At 46.0% G+C, this 17653-nt stretch overlaps 1 protein-coding gene across 1 annotated transcript in view; it reads right to left on the bottom strand.

The window, feature by feature from the left end:
* Positions 1 to 17653, bottom strand: part of PIDD1 (p53-induced death domain protein 1) — a 19895-nt gene continuing 2242 nt past the window's right edge. The window contains exons 2-16 of the mRNA XM_057371443.1: positions 16251 to 16621; positions 14107 to 14520; positions 13360 to 13563; positions 12474 to 12528; positions 12081 to 12282; positions 10212 to 10340; positions 9736 to 9915; positions 9012 to 9159; positions 7844 to 7979; positions 7463 to 7613; positions 5994 to 6117; positions 4765 to 4883; positions 4253 to 4360; positions 3088 to 3293; positions 1 to 2363 (exon numbers count right to left, since the gene is read on the bottom strand). Of these exons, the coding sequence (XP_057227426.1) occupies positions 2126 to 2363; positions 3088 to 3293; positions 4253 to 4360; positions 4765 to 4883; positions 5994 to 6117; positions 7463 to 7613; positions 7844 to 7979; positions 9012 to 9159; positions 9736 to 9915; positions 10212 to 10340; positions 12081 to 12282; positions 12474 to 12528; positions 13360 to 13563; positions 14107 to 14520; positions 16251 to 16524 (2688 nt within the window). The 5' untranslated portion in view covers positions 16525 to 16621 and the 3' untranslated portion in view covers positions 1 to 2125. The remainder of the gene's footprint in view (positions 2364 to 3087; positions 3294 to 4252; positions 4361 to 4764; positions 4884 to 5993; positions 6118 to 7462; positions 7614 to 7843; positions 7980 to 9011; positions 9160 to 9735; positions 9916 to 10211; positions 10341 to 12080; positions 12283 to 12473; positions 12529 to 13359; positions 13564 to 14106; positions 14521 to 16250; positions 16622 to 17653) is intronic.

Raw genomic sequence — 17653 nt, 5'->3', positions numbered from 1 at the left:
TGAYAAAGATAACACACCTTAAAATAATGTTTTCCATTGACTCTCATCCAGCTCAAATATTTGTTGCCAAGTCTGCTGAGGAAAGAGCAGTTGAACAGTTGCTCTGATTTCCCACCAGCACTTTCGTATCCTCAGCTGGGTGCTTGCTTTGGTGTCACTTCAAGGAGAAAGCCTGATGCTTGCAAGGAGCCCCAGCCAGCAGCTGCCATTCAACAGGGAAAGACTGGAGATAACAATAGGGTGGTTACTTATCTTTCCTTAAGTTATCAGCCCAGATCCTGAAGATACTGATGATACTGCCCAGGGTTTGGGCATTACTAGACTCCATCTAACTCAAGGCATTTATGGAAGAGCAGACCACACTGTGAAACAGTTAAGTGCTTATTTTATTCCCAGTGAGAGCCACATGCTCAAATGCACTTCTCCAAAACTGGAGAAAAGAACAAATACCTTGTTTGTATCTATGAAAATTACAAACAAGAACACACGACACAGAATACAAGAGAAAATGTACATTCAAAAAAGAACTGCTGACTTGAACCCAACAAGAGACTTGAGGGCAGCACAACCTAAGGAAGCATATCTGAGGAAGTTCCTAGACCCATGGTGACAACACCTGTCTGCAAGTCCTTGTCCAGTGCTCTTGACTGGACAGTAARCACTCTGTAGCCTGAGATGTTAGAACAGCCTTAAATGAGAAAAAAAGCAGRATGGTTTTACACCTCTCATTCAATAATACTGATGGCAGGTCTGAAGCAGCACCAGGGAAGTCACTGATGATTCTTCACAAGGGGAAGAAAACGCCAGGATTTATCCCACCTGCAACTGCACACCGACTTAGGGTGTTGCAACCTGGCATTTTTAAACACACTTCTATTTTTTCAGACTGAGAACAGCCCTTCAAGTAATGCTTAGAGAGAGTTACACTGAATTCAAACCTCTCTGGAAAGAATTGAATTTACTTAGGTGACAGTAGTCTTTCAAAATGTTCCATGTAATTTTCCACCGTCATTAATGGGTCATTAACTGAGGGCCATTATGAGATGGGGAACAGGAAGAGAAGAGCACCTCAGTAATCAGTGATTGAGCAGCTAAAAAGCAGTAAATGCTTACACCTTATACAAGATATTCAGGCTGAAAAACTGGGAATTTAGCTCAGCACAGTTCATGCCAAACCCACAATCACTGCCTGATTTCACAGCTGGTCAGACCAGTTTTTAAAATGCAAATTTAAGTCATGCTTTTCACCAAACTTCAGCAGGGGTCGGTCACACCTTCACTGTTAAACAGTCACATTTCACTGGGAGAATGTGAGTATTACCCCTTGGAAACTTTAAGRGAAATTTTAATTTCACTTAAATCAGAGGCTCTCCCAGAACAGGTCATTGATTTATTTTTTTTTTTTTTTCATAAAGTAAAACTGGAACCTTGTCAAAGATCACCAGGGTGTAGGTCTCATCTACAAAGGTGCTTGCAGGTGCAACAGCCTACTTGTTTCATGATAGCTTTTGAAGCAAAACCAAAAAAAAAGAACAATTTTTCTAGAAATCTGTTTCTTCTTTCTTCCCCACAAATATTTAGGGTTTTTTTAAGCGAACTGGAAGAGATTTGGAAAAAAAYAGAAAACATTTTCATGGGGAACACAGTTCACATTTTCATGTGAGCAAAACACATCATTAACAAAAATGGCTGAACAGTTCCCACTGTATCACAGGCCTTCATAGCATGACTGTACCTCTACTTTCTCATCAAGCACCGGAGCACAAATGGACCCAAATGCTCCCATCCAGTGTTTCCAGGAGAACACAGTTTCAGGAATAAGTTATAAATAAATACATGTAAYAGGAGTATTAATTAATCCAACAATATTCAGCTGACAGATGCTTCAGTCTCTGAACTTCTCCACTTTTCTGAAAGCTAAAGCTGAAGGGCATGAAGTGGAAGTAGAAAAACGGTTCATAAATGTGCTCTTTCTGGGATTGACAGAAGTGGAGCASAGAGCCAAGAGAATCAATGCCCAGCTCCTCGGGGAGACATTGGCCCTTGAGGAGCCAGCAGCCCCCAGGCACTGTCACATGGCTACACAGAGAGGTCCCTTACAAACCCCATTTTTCTCTGCTAGGTGCTACACCATAGCTGTTGCAGAGTCCTCAGTGCTGCTGTCCTGTGCCAGGCCCACCCGGCGGATGGACTCRCTGTACTTCTGCTGCCCCAGTTTAATGATGGCTTCAACCTCATCGGCRATGTCCTGGCGGCCGCTCTCTTTCATGGCTGCAATCAGCTTGGTCACACAGTCAGGGTCCTCTGAGTTTTGCTGAGCCCATGAGAAAAGCATGTCCAGGATCTGCTTATTGAGRTCCTCTCTGAGGAAAAGAGGAAGGACAGAAGTAACCAACACACTTTCCTGAGTGGCAAACCAAAGAGACCTTACACAAGTCTCAGTCCATGATGAGAGCCTTAAAGAGGCCATCCAGACACACAAAGCACTCAGTGGGCCTGCCTCTTCCCCAGCCAGCATACAGGAGCTGTAGCTCCTGCATCAATGTTTCTCTATTTTCCTAATGGAAATACCAAATTAAGGCATTGTGCTTTTGAATATAATTTCCTCACAGGAACAGTAGTTTGATCATAGCAAGTCTAATTCTCTCCTACTGATTTGGCTTTTTGGTCAGGCTGCACATCTCATGATGTACCACAAGCTCTTTTTGAATAWTGATGACATTCACAATTAAAGCCATAGATCATTTCTCATTGCAAGAGATGGAGTCTGGCCAGGAATCCAATCACAAAGCAAAACAGGAATGCAACTCAGCTGAACTACAAAGCTCATCAGGTTTGTTATTTCCCAATTTTGCTTTTTCAAACAAAAAAGCTTTGTTTTATTCTGGCAAGAGAAAATAATCAGTGTCCCATTATAAAAGGTATTCTTTTCAGAAGAACCATTAGTCAACCTATTGTCTATCTAGGGAAACAATTACAGTGGAAGAACTTTGAACCAGCCAAGCATTGATTTATACCATCACAGTGATGGTGTAGATAAACAGGTAGCTACAATGTATCGCTGTTGGTTACTGTGTCCTATCTCACCTGTTATTGTATCCTATGCGCTCAATCTGCTGATAGGTCAGGCCCAGGTTGAGGCCGATGCTCTGCCAGTCGGATCCCACACGCCTGGCGATGCTCAGCAGGTTGGCCTGGGTCAGGTAGCCSGTCTCAGCATTGCCCAGGTTCAAGGGAGGAAAGGAGAAGCCRTACAGAGGACTGGGGTTCTCATCCCAGCGGGGTTTCAGTTGCTGTGTCACAGAGAAGGGAGAGAAAGAACATTCTTTCCTCTACCATCTGTTTTCGTAGAGGATGCTGAAATTTCCTTCCTTCTTCTGGGGAGAAAGGAAGTTCTTGGGGATGAAGGGTCAGGCTGTAAGAAGCAAGGAGGACTACACTGACAGTGACCAGCAATGCTTACTGCCTCAGGAAAATATCAAATCCCAATGTTCACAGTCAGCTCACACCGGAAATTTCCTTTCCTGCATTTACAGAGCAGTTTAAAACAAGCCACGTCCCCAAAGCATAATTGCCTCAGTAGTAAGAGAGCACTTAGTTTTATAGTTGAGGTTGTGTGTCAGAAAGGGATGTGAGATCATGGCACATGATCAGAAGGAAAGCATTCAGCCTACCAACGTATTCATTGTTTTAGGCTTCTCAAATGTCACTTAAATTACGTAAGCAAAAATTGCATTTCTCACTGTAACATACAGCCTAGCCTTTAAAGCTCACACCAGAATACCTACACTCAATGTTCAAATGTTTGTGTTCAAATCCAGCAATAATGTTCAAATCCAGCATAACTACCTCATTCTAATCCTTTCTTTTTTCCTGCTGCATGAGCTCTGTGACTAAGAAATTTATAAACCAAATAGACACTTCCCTTAATCATAGTGAGCTTCCTTGCATACTGCATCCTCATTCATTCCAAGGATCCACCCTCTCTGACCACCCATCCAACAAGCCTGTGCTTGACAAGCAAGATGGGCGGGACAGATGGAGACCACTTCCAGCTCTCCATGTTTCTCGTTTCAGATGAGCTCGCTCACGGGGAGTGGAAAATCTCCACCATGACATGGCTGAGCAGCTATTTCTTGCGGTCATTCCATGCAYGCATTCTCAAAATCAGCTGAACAGGAAGGCCATGCTCTTCCCCCAACTAGATTAATTTTTTTTGTGTGAAAAATARGGAGACAACTCAACAACTCACAGGCAGTTTGATGGGCAGAGTAGCGAGCCAGAGGGAGTCTGGACCTTTCCTCCTCCTGCTGGCATCTTCAGGGATGCTGTCTGGAACTGCCCCTCGGTAGAAAGAGACCTTTGCAAAGAGAAAGCATGCGGTGAGGCTCTGATTCAAGCACAGTGGCCYAGTCTGTTGGTAACATGCCTTTTCTGTCTGGGAAAGAATCCTCAGCCCACAAATATGGCCTCCCAATTACGTGTAACTGGGGAGGAGCACTGAGGTTCTGCCACAAAGGCTGGACTTTCTGCCAACACCCCAAGAATTAATAGCTGGAATGTAAACCAGACAGTTAAGTGATGACTGATCCTTAGAGATTGCACTCCTTGATTAGTCAGAGTTTAGTCAGTAAAATGCAAAGCTAGAGAAAGAGGGTAGGAAAAAACAGTCATGTCCAGCACTCCAGCRAGTATTATGAGGAGTATTGTAAAAGCAATGATGATGAAAGAAGAAACAAGAAGTCAATGCAATTGGTTATTCACCTGGCCTTTTACAGCTTGGCCTTTCCTGTCCACTGGGGAGGTCACATAGATTTCCTTCATGTTCTTCAAGTGGGAGTAAAAAATAAATGAGAGACGTCCATCCACACAGTCAGGGCGATCTGTGCAGAGAAGCAGCAAACATTCAAATTGTGGAGAAAAGCGTGCAGYTTTTCAAGCCTGTCCAACAGCCCACGATCCACTAGCAGACCCCATGCTGCTAACTACTCCATCTGCTTATGGCTGAAAGAATTGCAACCCTTCCTTCCCCTTGAGTGGCACAGGGAAGCAGAAAAAACACTGACTGTGGAGAAGGCAGGTCCTACAGGTGAAAAAAGAGAATGACCACAAGGTAGAGTTGAATTCAAGAATGGAAGGCAAGGCAGGATGACACATGAAATGAAGTTCAACCTCAGCACTTCCTTTCCATCTCACTTCATTCTGTCCCTTGGAGGGCAGAATTAACTGCAACAGCACCCTGTAATGCACAAAAATAGGTCTGTTCTCAGCATTTCTACAGGGGTGCAAAATAGAGGTAAARGGGAAAAAATGTAATCAGGTACAACATTCATGTATGTATGTATTACAGTCCAGCCAAAATCAGAATAAGGGACAGACTMYGGCCTCATGAACTCCACTGAAAGAYCAGTGCACTTTAAATTGCATTTAATTTACACCAATGAAACTGAACTCTTGTGTTCAGGTTTTGCAGAAAATGGCTCATTTCACAGCTGGTGAGCCAGGGCATAAAACATAATCCTGAGTTTTCATCCTGCTTATCTTTCCTTCTCTTCTAATAGGGGGAATTCTTTGCTCTGAATTATTTCAGAAATACCTTCTGTGTTCTCTCAGAAATGGGCAACACTAATTAGATCACCACTGGTATTTCAGTGTGGTGTCTGAGATGCCAGGAAAARGGCATAGCTAGCTGCAGAAGCAGATCAGCTGTAAAATAAACCCACCTGGCTATTGCCCTCTGCAGGTTTACAAGAGCATGAGAAGAAATGAAAGTCTGCAAACAGCACTTTCACAGGGAAAATTCTATCACCAGAAAAGCTGTGTGACCAGAGAATGTGRCAAACTCAGTGTCCAGAGCCTGGCTGCTGTGAGTAGTGGGTGAGCTGGAGACAGAGAGGAATGCTGTGGAGGAGTTCAACCCACAGCAGAAACTGTCTAGGGCCAGAGAAGGACAAGAAGTAGGTAGRAGCAGAATGAGCTCAGTACTGCCATACCCATATCAATGCTGATGCCTCGCTCAAAAGCTGCAAAAAATTGTTCTCCCTCGAACATCTCCACCATGTCGGATGGCTCAGGCCCTCGATAGCGGTCCTGCAGCTTCTTCAGCACTGGGTCAACCTGACAAGGACAACAGCACGGGACCCTGTGTTTGATCTGAAGCACATCTGTCCCCAATTCATGTTTCTATTCCCATGATGTTCCTCTCACCTTCAACAGGGGAAGACCATTTTACATGAAAAGGATGCAAACAAAGGAACAAAGACCCATTGAAAAGCATTTTCAGTAATGTATCTATCTTTAACAGGACTTTTTAACTTCAGAGACAGGGAGGGATTTATTTGCTACCATGTCCCACTCACAGTATGCTATTCAAATAYATTTTCTCTGCAAAAAGACACATACTACAATAGCACACAGACACCAGAAAGCTCATTTTGACTTTGCAACCTGTGATCACTGTGGCAGTGCAAGAGTCAGGTTAGATTCTTCTATTTGTGACAGTAAACTTCTGTTACCCCATGGCCATCCCWAGCAGGAATACAGATACACATGTACAACAATCTCACTCTGAGTGTCATTATTGCCTCATCTGGAGACAATTTTAGCCCAGAACCTGATATAAAAATCCTTGCAGATGTTTGTGTCCACAGGACATTTCAATACAGGAGAACAGATAAAGAGAAGGAACGACCAGAGCAGAGGATTATGCAGAGCTGAATATGCAGCCCAGTAGTGGCAGTCTGATGAAATAACCCTCACCTCACCTCAGCTGCACTGCCTGACAAGGRACACGTTCTCCAAACACAGTTGCACACTCATACTCACACTAATCAAAAGCAGCACTGCTGAGGGCTGATACCCCTAGGACAGAGGCAGTAGAAGAGAATGTGAGCATTTCCCGTCTCCTTCCCTACAAAGTCAGCCAGATTAACTCACACTCATAGCACAAATGAACATGATGTTGCACTAAGCTAGATTAAGGAGTGCTCATATGTTCTGTTTCACTGCTTGAACTGTGAACAGCAAAGGAACATCAGGAAAAGTATCATTTCTAACCACTCCAGCTGAAAAAAGGAGCAGTGCTGCTGCCCACACCACTAGCCCATGTCAGACAAGTGTAAATTTTGACTGAAATGTAAGACAACATGTTTTGCCTCATGTTTGCTCGATGATAACAGTACATACATGGCCAGTAACTGTGGCTGAGCTGATTTCAGCAGTCCAGTCCTCAGGCCTCACAGGGGAGGAAATCAATGCATGGCATTTACAACTGCATAGAATAAGGCTTTTCCTTCCCTCAGCTTCCTGTGAGTCAGTATCACACCACCAACAGCATGGTGACAGCATATCCCAGCCATGACTCTTGGAAGTGAACAGGACCATTCAGTGCACTGCTGCCTTTACACCCTACAAAGAGAAGCCTGAGAAGCTCAGGAGCAAGGCAGTGCAACCCAGATCACACCTTGTGCTTGGGGACACACTGCAGCAGGACTTGCTCGGGGTCCTTCTTCCTCTGCAGTGCAATGAAGTTCACCTGGTACAGACGCAGCCGCTCGTAGACCTTCTTGGCAATGCCTCCAATGTAGGTCTTGGTTGTGTACCACAGCCAGTACCTGGAGAAAAGGAATTAACAAAAGGGAGGGATCCTACCCAGAGAGAGATGCCAGTGCCACACCCATAGGATTGTAAAGAAGGACAGGTAGAGACAGAGTGCTAAGCTGAGCCTGACTTGCAAAGGGAAAAGAGAGCAAACAGAGCTAATATCATGGCCTTAGGTCAGAGTGTGGGAAATGCAAGGCAGAGTATCATCTCATCTTTTCCTCTGGACTAATTCTGCACTTACCAGGAGAAGTGAGTGACTTCAAACACTGCATAAAGATGGGTGAATTCCAGCACCACCTCACTGGTAATATCATTCCARGTTTGGCCCTCCAGATCACCATGGAGAATATGCAGCTTTGACCGATCCAAATTTAGTCCTAAAGACACCAATGATCAATAGACACTTTATGCAGCAGAAGCCTTCATTCATGGCTTTACAAAGGCAGCCACAAGTTTGGGTGATTTACTTTTTAAAGCCACCAAATTAAGGCTCATAGCCTTCTCTTCAGCATCCAGGACTGAACTTTGGTCAAAGAAGAGCAGCAATAAAAGGACCAGRCTATYCCTTTGCTTTTGGGATATTCTGCCRAAATATGCAGATTTAAAATGATAGCGTGCTGATTCCCACCAACAGATTCATTAAGACAATTCTCATTACTAAAATCTACAGTTATTAACTAAGTTCTATCTCTTTCCAATGTACATCTCACAGACTTTTCAATCCTGATGCACTTCAGACATACAAATATTAGGTAGTGTTACAATGAAGGCTGTGCATTTCTTCATAAGAAAGCCAGGAGAAGTCAAAGAAAATAGGAGTCGCAGGGTATTCAGCAAACAGGAATCCCTGGCATGACTGAGGCTGTTTTTAGCAGTTTTCAGAGTAGAAYACGGCTTAGCATTAGCATCTACATTTCAGAGTAGAATACGATCATACATTTTTAACTGCAGTGGCTTGYCACCTGATCCATCAGCAAGGAAAAGAGAAGACAGACCCCTGGAGGCAGTTATGTTCATTTCCTGCTTCAAGCTATTCCCAATCATGAATCAAAGACCTTTTACAAAGTATCTCCTCGATGGGCAGGAGTGCCTCTGCAATCCACCATACTAAAACCAGCAGTTTAAATACAYAGGTGGTTCGGCAAAGAAATCCATTTGCCAAGACCATTCTCCCAGCTTGTCTGATCTGTGAACCCCAGCATTGATCTGATGGACCTGAACTACCGATAGCTCACACCACTCTGCACCAGCAYATACTCAAGCAGACACACCTTGCTRCTCCTGCAGGAAAAGCAGGRAGCTTTATTAACAACAGGAGAGGCAAACAAAATTCTCAGCTTTCCATTTGTGGTTTTCCACATAAGGCTTTTTGTCAATTTTCTCTTTGTCAGTTTTGGGAATAAGCTGACCTGTGATCCCGGGTGGAAGGGGCAGCTGAATTTTCACTGGCTTGAGAAAATCCACAGTCGAGTCCTGGGAGAGGTAGAGCAGGGGACTGGCTCTGCAGCCTGCACTGGCTGTGATTTCCTCCATCTCTTCTGCAGAGACTGGCAGCACCTGGGTATGGCAGACAGCACAGGGAGCAGAGCAGTCAGATTCCCATACTGCTCACTCAGTTCCTCCAGCACCCAGCAGCCACATGCTGCTTTTGTTGCAGAGCCCATTGAGAAATATGGCTGAAGTCTGGCAACTTGTCAAGCTGGGGTGGACTTAAGGTATTGCAAGAGCCTTTAGAGCTATCTAGCAACTSTCAGGAACAATTCATTTGAGTGGGAGGATTTTAGAATTAGCACCACATCAGATTGCCCCACCACCTCCAATTCTCACTGAGCTGCTTTGCTAGGCTCAGTTTTGCAAGGGAAAAAGAGGTAAAATCTTCTTGTGTTTCCTTCCTAGCAGATACCTGCTGATCTGCTGGAGATCCCTTTCCCACACAGGTCAACAYGTAGCACAGCCCATGTTGCAGGCAGGGAAGTTAAGAGAGAAGGTGATCTCAGATGGGCCAGCCCATGAAGCAACCATGTCTAGACATGARTTACCCTAGGGCAGACATCTCGTGCACAGTTTTGCACTGGATATGAGACAACAGCTGCATCAGAGCTCACCAAAGCTTGTTTTTTAAAGCATGCATACCTGCATCTTGACACTACGAGGCTCTCTGGTCACTCCAGGAGGAAAGGTCACTTTGATGTTTGGATCTACACTGGAAAAGAGCAATGTCCCCTCTGCTGGCACTTTGCATTCATTTTGCACGAGTCGAGACACAACAAGGAACCAAGAGAAGTGAAGGACACGACAGTGGGCCACACACCTCTGTAACAGAAGACAGGGAAGAAAAGATATAGGCATATAACTTAATAGAATAAAGGCAGGAAAATGAGTACCAGCCAAGCAGAAGAAAGTAGCAGAACAAGGATGAAGTTCAGCAGGCTGCAACTCATCACGTTCAGGAGACACACCTCCATGASAGAGGAAACCTGGAGCTGAAATCCACTACATTTTATAGCAGCTGGTCAAAGCACAGCTCATGAGATGTTTCACTCTTGGCTAGGCAAAACCAAAGAGGRGAATAGAACGAAGTGTGTCACTGCTAATTTCAATCTGCTTACCTTTGATTTTGTCTTCTGCTTCACTCTTGTTCTCARATCACTCCAGCTCTGCCCACTGAAGGTCCGAACCACCACCTCATGCTGGTGAGGAGTTTGAGGGGAGATATATGGCATCCAAATCTGCACCTCCTGGCAAAAAAAAGCATTCCTGTGAGACACCAATAGAAAGAACAAAACCAAGCCCAGCTCTGCTCTGTGGCTTCCTACGCTGACAAGAAGAGTGAGGGCAGAGCATGGCCTGTATGCAGCAGTGAAAGAACCTGCTCTCCCCTGCAGCCTCCAGGGAGGTGACAGGAAATGTCAGGTCTGCTATGGACTGTGATGGTAGGAAAAATTTCAGCAGCTTCTGAGCAGGAAGGGCAAAGGAACTTTTGCAGCGAGCTGCTGTCAACCATGATGGGGCTGGTGGTGGAACTACTCCCCAGCTTGAATGCAATCACAATCAGACTTTTAGAGAAGAATGTGTTGCGGTTTGGAATGCTGGCTAAAAGCCAGGCACTTACAACACCTGCTCATTCGCTCTCCCCCACCACTACACCGGGTAGAGAAGAGCGAAGGGGGGGGAAAAACTAACAAAAAGGTTCATGCGTTGAGATAAGGAACAGGGAGGAAAACACTCAATGGACAAAACAGGCACAACTTAAATAATCAAGTGAATTTATTACTAACTAAGTCAGAGGAGGAGAATGAGAAATAAATTACAACYCTCAAAGACACCGATCTTCTCCCCACTCCCTCCCCGCTTCTCACATACAACAAAGCAGCAGGAACGAAACAGGGTGTGGGGTTGGTCAGTTCATCACCGGATCCTCTGTGATAGCTGAGGGAGAAGATTCTTTTTCTTGCGTTGCCGTGGGGTCCCTCCCACGGGAGACAGTTCTCTATGAACTTCTTCAGCGTGGCTCCACTCTCACGAGCAGCAGGCCACACACATCTGCTGCAGCGTGAGTCTCCCCACGGGCAGACAGTCGTGCCCAAACTGCTGCACCGTGGGCTCTCTTGTCCACCGGGTACAGTCAGAAGACCAGGCAGTTCCATCTCGGGAGCAAGGCCTCTCTCTCCATGGGTCTCCTGCTGGACATAGCCCGCTTCCCGTGTCCGCCCGCTCCGGCGTGGGGACCTCCCTCCTCCACGGGCTGCGGGTGGCTCCTGCACCCCCTGTGGACCTCATGGGCTGCAGGGGGACAGCCTGCTCCACCATGGTCATCACCACGGCCCGCAAAGAAATCCCAGCTCCGGCGCCTGGAGCAGCTCCTCCCCCTCCTGCACTGACCTTGGTGTCTGCATGCTTCACATATTTCTCAGTCTCCTCCACTGGCAAAACTACTCTGWGTGCCCTTTGTTTTGATTTCTTCTTAAATAAAGAGGCGTAACCACTATCTTTAATTGGCCCAGGTTTGATCAGTGGCATGTCCATCATCCTCAGAGCCAACAGCAATTGGCTCTGCTGGACATGGTGGAAGCCTCCAGAAGCTTCTCACAGGCGCCATCTTTTTGGCCCCCCCACCTCTAAAAACTGGGCCAAGTAAAACCAACACAAATGCAAACCATTCTCGTTGCAGGCTAAGGCCAGGTGCTGGGCTTATCCTCTGATACAGCAGGGGATTGTGAGTGAGAAAGGTTATAGCTCAGCTCACTCAGGAGCAGTGGGGAAGGCAAGGGTGCCAGGCCAGCAAAGCACCACAGAAGCTGACCGTGTCCTTTCTGATCCTCTGCAGCAGGGCTTCTTTGAGAGGCAGTCCTGCAGCTACTTAAAAGCAGCAGGGATGGGCATAATTGCTTCACAGATCCCAAAAGGCTCCCACAGAAGACTCTTTTGAGCTACTGCAAAGGCAGATTCATCATGAGGTGACCTGGCTGTATCCTCACCTGCTGGAATTGGACCCCATGAGGCTGCAGCTCCAGGACTCTACTCAGCAGGACATCGTGGTGCCTCAGCTTTACCCTCTGAGGATCCGGCGCGAGGGATCGGAAACAGATCCACATAGGATGAGAGGCAGCCCCCGGCGGAAAGTAGAAACGGATGCCACAGGCCAGGACCACTATGCAGCCGTCAGAGCTCACAGTGAAGCTTCCAGAAGAAATGCATGAATGTATGACACTGTGCAATGACTGCAGCCCTCCAAAAATCAACAGAAAACTCTCATACTTGTGTTTGACTGGCCTACTGAGGCTATAGGCCTGCAATACCCTCCATGCACCARTCTYGTCTGGGACCTTGTTACATCACAGTAGTGCAAGTTCTTAATGACAGAGGCTTACCTGCCCTCTCCTGATGCAAGGAAGAGTCTTTGTAGCCTCCTGGTACTGGGTTTATCTGTGGCAATRAGATGATTTGGGTAGGAGAAGGAGACAGAGGTTACTTAAACCAAGGAAGACAAGAAAAGCTGAACAGTTTTGGTTTAATCCTAGTCTGACAGAAGTTGCTAATGGTCACGCTGCAGCAGGCTCCACAACACACTGCAGTGAGCAGATGGCAAGAGGCCTCGAGGTCCCAAGATAAAATGCTGGCTCTCCCCCAGGGGAACTCAAAAGCAGAGGGAATTAGAAAATATTTTAGTCTACCACCCTTGCAGCTCTCAAGGCCATGTCAGATTGTCTAGGACCCCCTCTGGGAATCAATGCTTGCTCTTGTGAACATGAAAACCTGCTCAGATTCCTGCTCATTCATCACCTTCCTCTTGGATGAAGAACTGCTCCTCTGCAGCCTATGAACCTCAGGAAAGCAGGAGGTGACTGCACAGAAGAATGACCTCTTGCTACTCTTTGAAGCTCTAGCATGAGCCACCACAGCCTTAGGGCCATGCATAAGTCCAGGAACTGGTGCTCACCTCTGCTAAAAAGGCTGGACTCCTTTAGGGATCTCTCGTGATCAATTTCCTGTGAATCCCATTTTCACTTCCAAGGTAAAACCCTACCAAGAAAGCCCAGTTCCAGGGACCACTGAGCCCTTTAGACTTGGATTTGCCTCACAAAAACATAATTAGTWCTGTCTGTATCCTTAAAACCTAATAATTATTCCAGACAAATAAATGCTGATCTGATTCCCCCCTGCTTGTCTTCTGTAATCCAAACCCATCTACGCCATGCTGGGCTGAGTGAGGGAACAGCTGGGCAGAACACACAGCAGCAGAAGCCTTGCAATTACCAGCCAGTAGGAATGGCTCAGTTTCTCCCAAGGGATTGCCTCGGATGTGCACAAACGGCAAGGACTGGATCTCAGCGGGGATGGCACGGAGGCGGTTGTTCTGCAGATCAAGTCTGGACAAGTTGGGCAGGCTGGCAAGCGAGGCAGGGACTGTCACCAGGAGATTGCTGTGGAGATGCAGCCGACGCAGAGACTTCAAATTGGCTGCAGGTTAGAACAAGAAGTGACCCCCCATCCGTGCTGTTAATTGCATTGCACAGCAGCTCTAACACTCCCTCTCTCCTCATCCCATGTAAACACACACATAATGAGGGAAAAGCACAAAAGCCAGCATCTCTTTAGCTCACAAAAGTAAAAGGAGTGCAAGGAATTAGCTGAGAGGCAACACAGCCTCCTCTGTCCTCTGCTTTTCAGCACCCAGCTATGAATGAAGATGCAAGACACTTTTGTAAGAGCATCAGTAGCAACCTCCAGCACAAAGTAATACAGGACTTTGGTCATTGTAAATTGTTTTGAGATCTCAGCAGTGTCACTGATCCACAGAAGCAGAAAGTGTGGTCCAGTGAGTTGTTAATGCTCAAAATCACTGACTGAACCAAGCATGATCCTTCTGGATTCTGTTTGTCTCCAATACAACATGGTTTATGCTAACAGCTCTGGGAACAGAGACTAGAGGTATCCATGGTCCTAGGCTGTACCAAAAGCTTAGCAAGCCCATGTCCTTCTTTTCCCCTGTAAAATACATACCTAGGGTGTCTGGGATGGCCAATAAGCGATTCCCAGAGAGATCCAGCTCTGTGCAGCTGTGCAGATTCCCAACTTCTTCAGGAAGCAATTCCAAAACATTTTCTGAGAGATCCAGATTCTGCAGCATTGACAGCTCCCCAATGCTCTGAGGCAAGAACTTCAGCTGATTTTTCATAGCAGAGAAGAAAGTCAGCTTGCTCAGACAGCCGAAGTCCTCAGGAAGYGTCACCAGGCTGTTGTGGCTCACCAGGAGCACACGGAGGCTGGGAAGGTGGATAATGCAGCTCGGCAAGCTGGAGAGTCTATTGAAGCTGAGATCCAGGTGGGTAAGACACCTCAGATTCCCAAAGTYTGGTGGCAAGCTCGTGAGGGAGCCATGCTGATAGCAACCAAACTCATCCATGGCATGGCCACCTGGGTGGAGGACAGTGGAGGAAAAGGTCAGTATTCTACCAGAACAGCTCACCAGCCTCATGTGAGACTCCTTCACACAGAGATCCACAAGATGGGCAGTTCCTGATCACAATGAGCTGCACTAATCATGAAGTACTCAGAGAGGTCAGTTTTCCGCTGCATGCCTCAGTTTYCTGATCAGTGAAAGGGATGTAATGGTGAAGACCTGTTAGGATATCAAGAGATGCCACAGGGAACCAGTCCAGCYCTGCTAAACACATCTGAGTCAAAGCTCAGAACGAGCCAGGCCACCCCYCACATTTACCACCTTCAGCAGGGTGGTCCATACACCTCCAAGCCTCCCACACTCCTTCCCCACTTTTTCCGCACCAGTGGCCAACACACAATACTTTATGGATCAAGGAAATAGTTCTTGCCCTCAAGGCTTTGTCCGTGCTGTWGAGAAGCAAACAGCCCTGAGGACTGAGATCTGCCCTTGTAAAACTGGAGGGCAGATATGAAAAAACCTGTGAAAATATGGGGAAAAAAGTAGGTTATTCAGTATTTTGTAGCCAGAGTGCACAGAGAGGGAAGAATGCAAGTTCCCTACCCCAGCTTGTGACACTCAAACTGGAGAAGATCTGAAMTCATGGAAAATAATTTGAGCAAACAAAAGGAAACTTCCAAACTTTCCCATTTGTTCTTTGTTTCAAAGTCCCTCTCCACTGTTTTCTATTTATATCCATATACAGCAGAGGGCACCAGACTTTTTTTTTATGCTGCATAATGGTACAAAATTACAACAACCAAACTAACAGGCACATTGCACTTTATATAYAAGAAGATCTTAGTGAACCACTTTATTGCACTTCAGGATGCTCAGGGTGTGTGTATATCTCACAAAACAAGACTGATAAGAGATAGTGCTGTTATTGTCACCTTATTAAAGGGGAAAAGACAAATCAAATTATTCACATGAGAAATTTGTGAAAGATATAGAAATAAACCTCAGACTTTTCAGTTTTCAACTAGAACCCTGAATTCGGCCCCCAAACTCCTCCTTTTTTTTCTCATTTATTTAAAAAAATTCTACCTCTCAAAGAGCAAATGATTCAATCTGAAACAGAAATTATATAAACTGCATTGAGATCCTCCCACAATAAATAGATAAGACAGTCAAAGAATGATCTAATATTTATAGCCCTAACAGTTATTACACTCTGCAAAATTACACGCACACCCTGTGTCCTACTTTTGATAAAATGTTGAACAGCGTCTCCTGGTCTGTTTTGAACTCTGCTCAACCAACAACCTGGCAGTAAGCAAAGACTAAGTATGGACTGATTCAGATGAAAACACAGCAAAGACAGCTTATTATACTCTCAAAAATGAAAGAGGGGYTGAACATTTACCAAAAGATTCAACACCTTTCAATCCCCCTCTTCTTGCGTAACTGCACAAAGTGCTCTTCTTCTAGAGAATGGCTATTGAAAATGCTGCACCACCAACCCAACCTGACAAAAAAACCTGGTCCCCAGGCATCTGTAGAAACAAAGAGAGGAAATAAGAGTCCAGAAGCTGTATCTTGTTGAAATCTGCATCCAGCTTTGAGCAAGGCTGAGACAAAGCTGAGGTAACCGGCACTGGAATAAAACACTTCAAAGAGCAGTTTGCCCTGCAGATGTCAAGAGAAGGATTAACAAAAAATCTGAGCCTAGAAAAGTTAGATGGTGATGGGGCCAGGAATTTACCTTTGAGCACCAGGGATTTCAGTTGCTTCAGATGAGGAAGGCTGCCCAATGTRGTGTCAAGGAGACAATCATTGCTGCTGAGCCGGAGGAACTCGACCTGGACCACCTCTCCCCGTWGCTCCTTGAATAGCTGGAGGAAACGGCAGCAGCCGTCAGGATAAACATCCAGGTTCAGTCTGTTGTCTGCAAGGCAGGAGTCAGAGAGGGCAGGAGCCCCCGAAGCCCCCTCCCYGCTCTCATCCCTGAGCCCCAGCAGCTCTGCCATCTTCTGCATCTCATCCACAGAGTCCAGACATGCTCTGACTTGCCAGGCGGGCAGGCACAGGCGGTACCAAAAGGCAGATGGACAAGGAGGAGGAGGAAAGATGGCTCTGAAAGAGAACACAAGTGCACAATTAAGGCCTCCTGCCCCAGCCCAGAGTGGCTGAAAACCATTTATAATCACAGCAAAATTGTAGGAAAGATTGCATGCATGTTACTGAAAGTTTTGGAAGGAGAAGCACAGAAATGCAGCTTGACAGATGTCACAGTGGCTCTCCTCCTTGAGAAAACCTCTGAAGYTTTCCAGCCACCATCTCAGCAAGGAATGGAGCAATTACACACCACCAGAATAAACAGCAATATTAACTTTAAAATATATAAATGTGAATGCCTATGCTTTATGTTGATTTCAARGTGCCTTAATGGGAGGCTTTACAACTAGAGAAGAAAACCAGGGCAGGGAGAGCTGAGCCAGAAGCAGAGCCCAGAGGTGGCTCACAGACTGTGACAGGCCCTCAYTGAACCCAGTTGTGAAACCAAATGTCAATGGGATAAAAGCAAGTGGACAAAGGGCAGCAGAGAAAACGTGTCAGTGTCAGGGATGTGGTTAGAAAAGGCACATCCATGGTGCAGAAGCAACTCTTCCTGAGCTTGGCAATTAAACTAGCTCACAGTGGGGGTATCAGGAGCTCTTCATAAACCCTGCCATGGATCAAACTGGTGAATCGAACTTTCCTTTGAGTGAGGCAGAATCACTCTGGCTCTAACCTCCAAGGCCAGCAGAAACATACTAATGCCCCAGCAACACACTGAGGAACAGTGCTTCTGCTTTTAATCTATGGGACATAGCAGTGCTGATGTTTYCAAGGCACAGCATCACATCCTGAAATGGCATGAATGCCTCACCCTGAAAGAGCAAAATCATAAGGATGTGAACAGGAAGCAGGGACCAGAGTGGCTCAGAAACTGTAATGGGTCCTTGTTGAACCCGGTTGCGAAACTGAGTGCCAGTGGGATGAAAATACCGCTTTAACACAAAGGTGAGCATTTCTGCCAAAGAGGCTGYGCATGACATGTACGGACACGTGAAGGAACCAGAGGGCAGCTCTGGATGCCACAGAGACAGCCTGTGATGACTGTGG

Source organism: Malurus melanocephalus, unplaced genomic scaffold, assembly GCF_030028575.1.
Source record: "Malurus melanocephalus ecotype Western Australia unplaced genomic scaffold, MMel_1.1 scaffold_147, whole genome shotgun sequence".
In the NCBI taxonomy this organism is placed as follows: Eukaryota; Metazoa; Chordata; class Aves; order Passeriformes; family Maluridae; genus Malurus; species Malurus melanocephalus.
The sequence above is the reverse complement of the archived record's forward strand: the minus strand, read 5'-3'. Positions and strand labels throughout refer to the sequence as shown.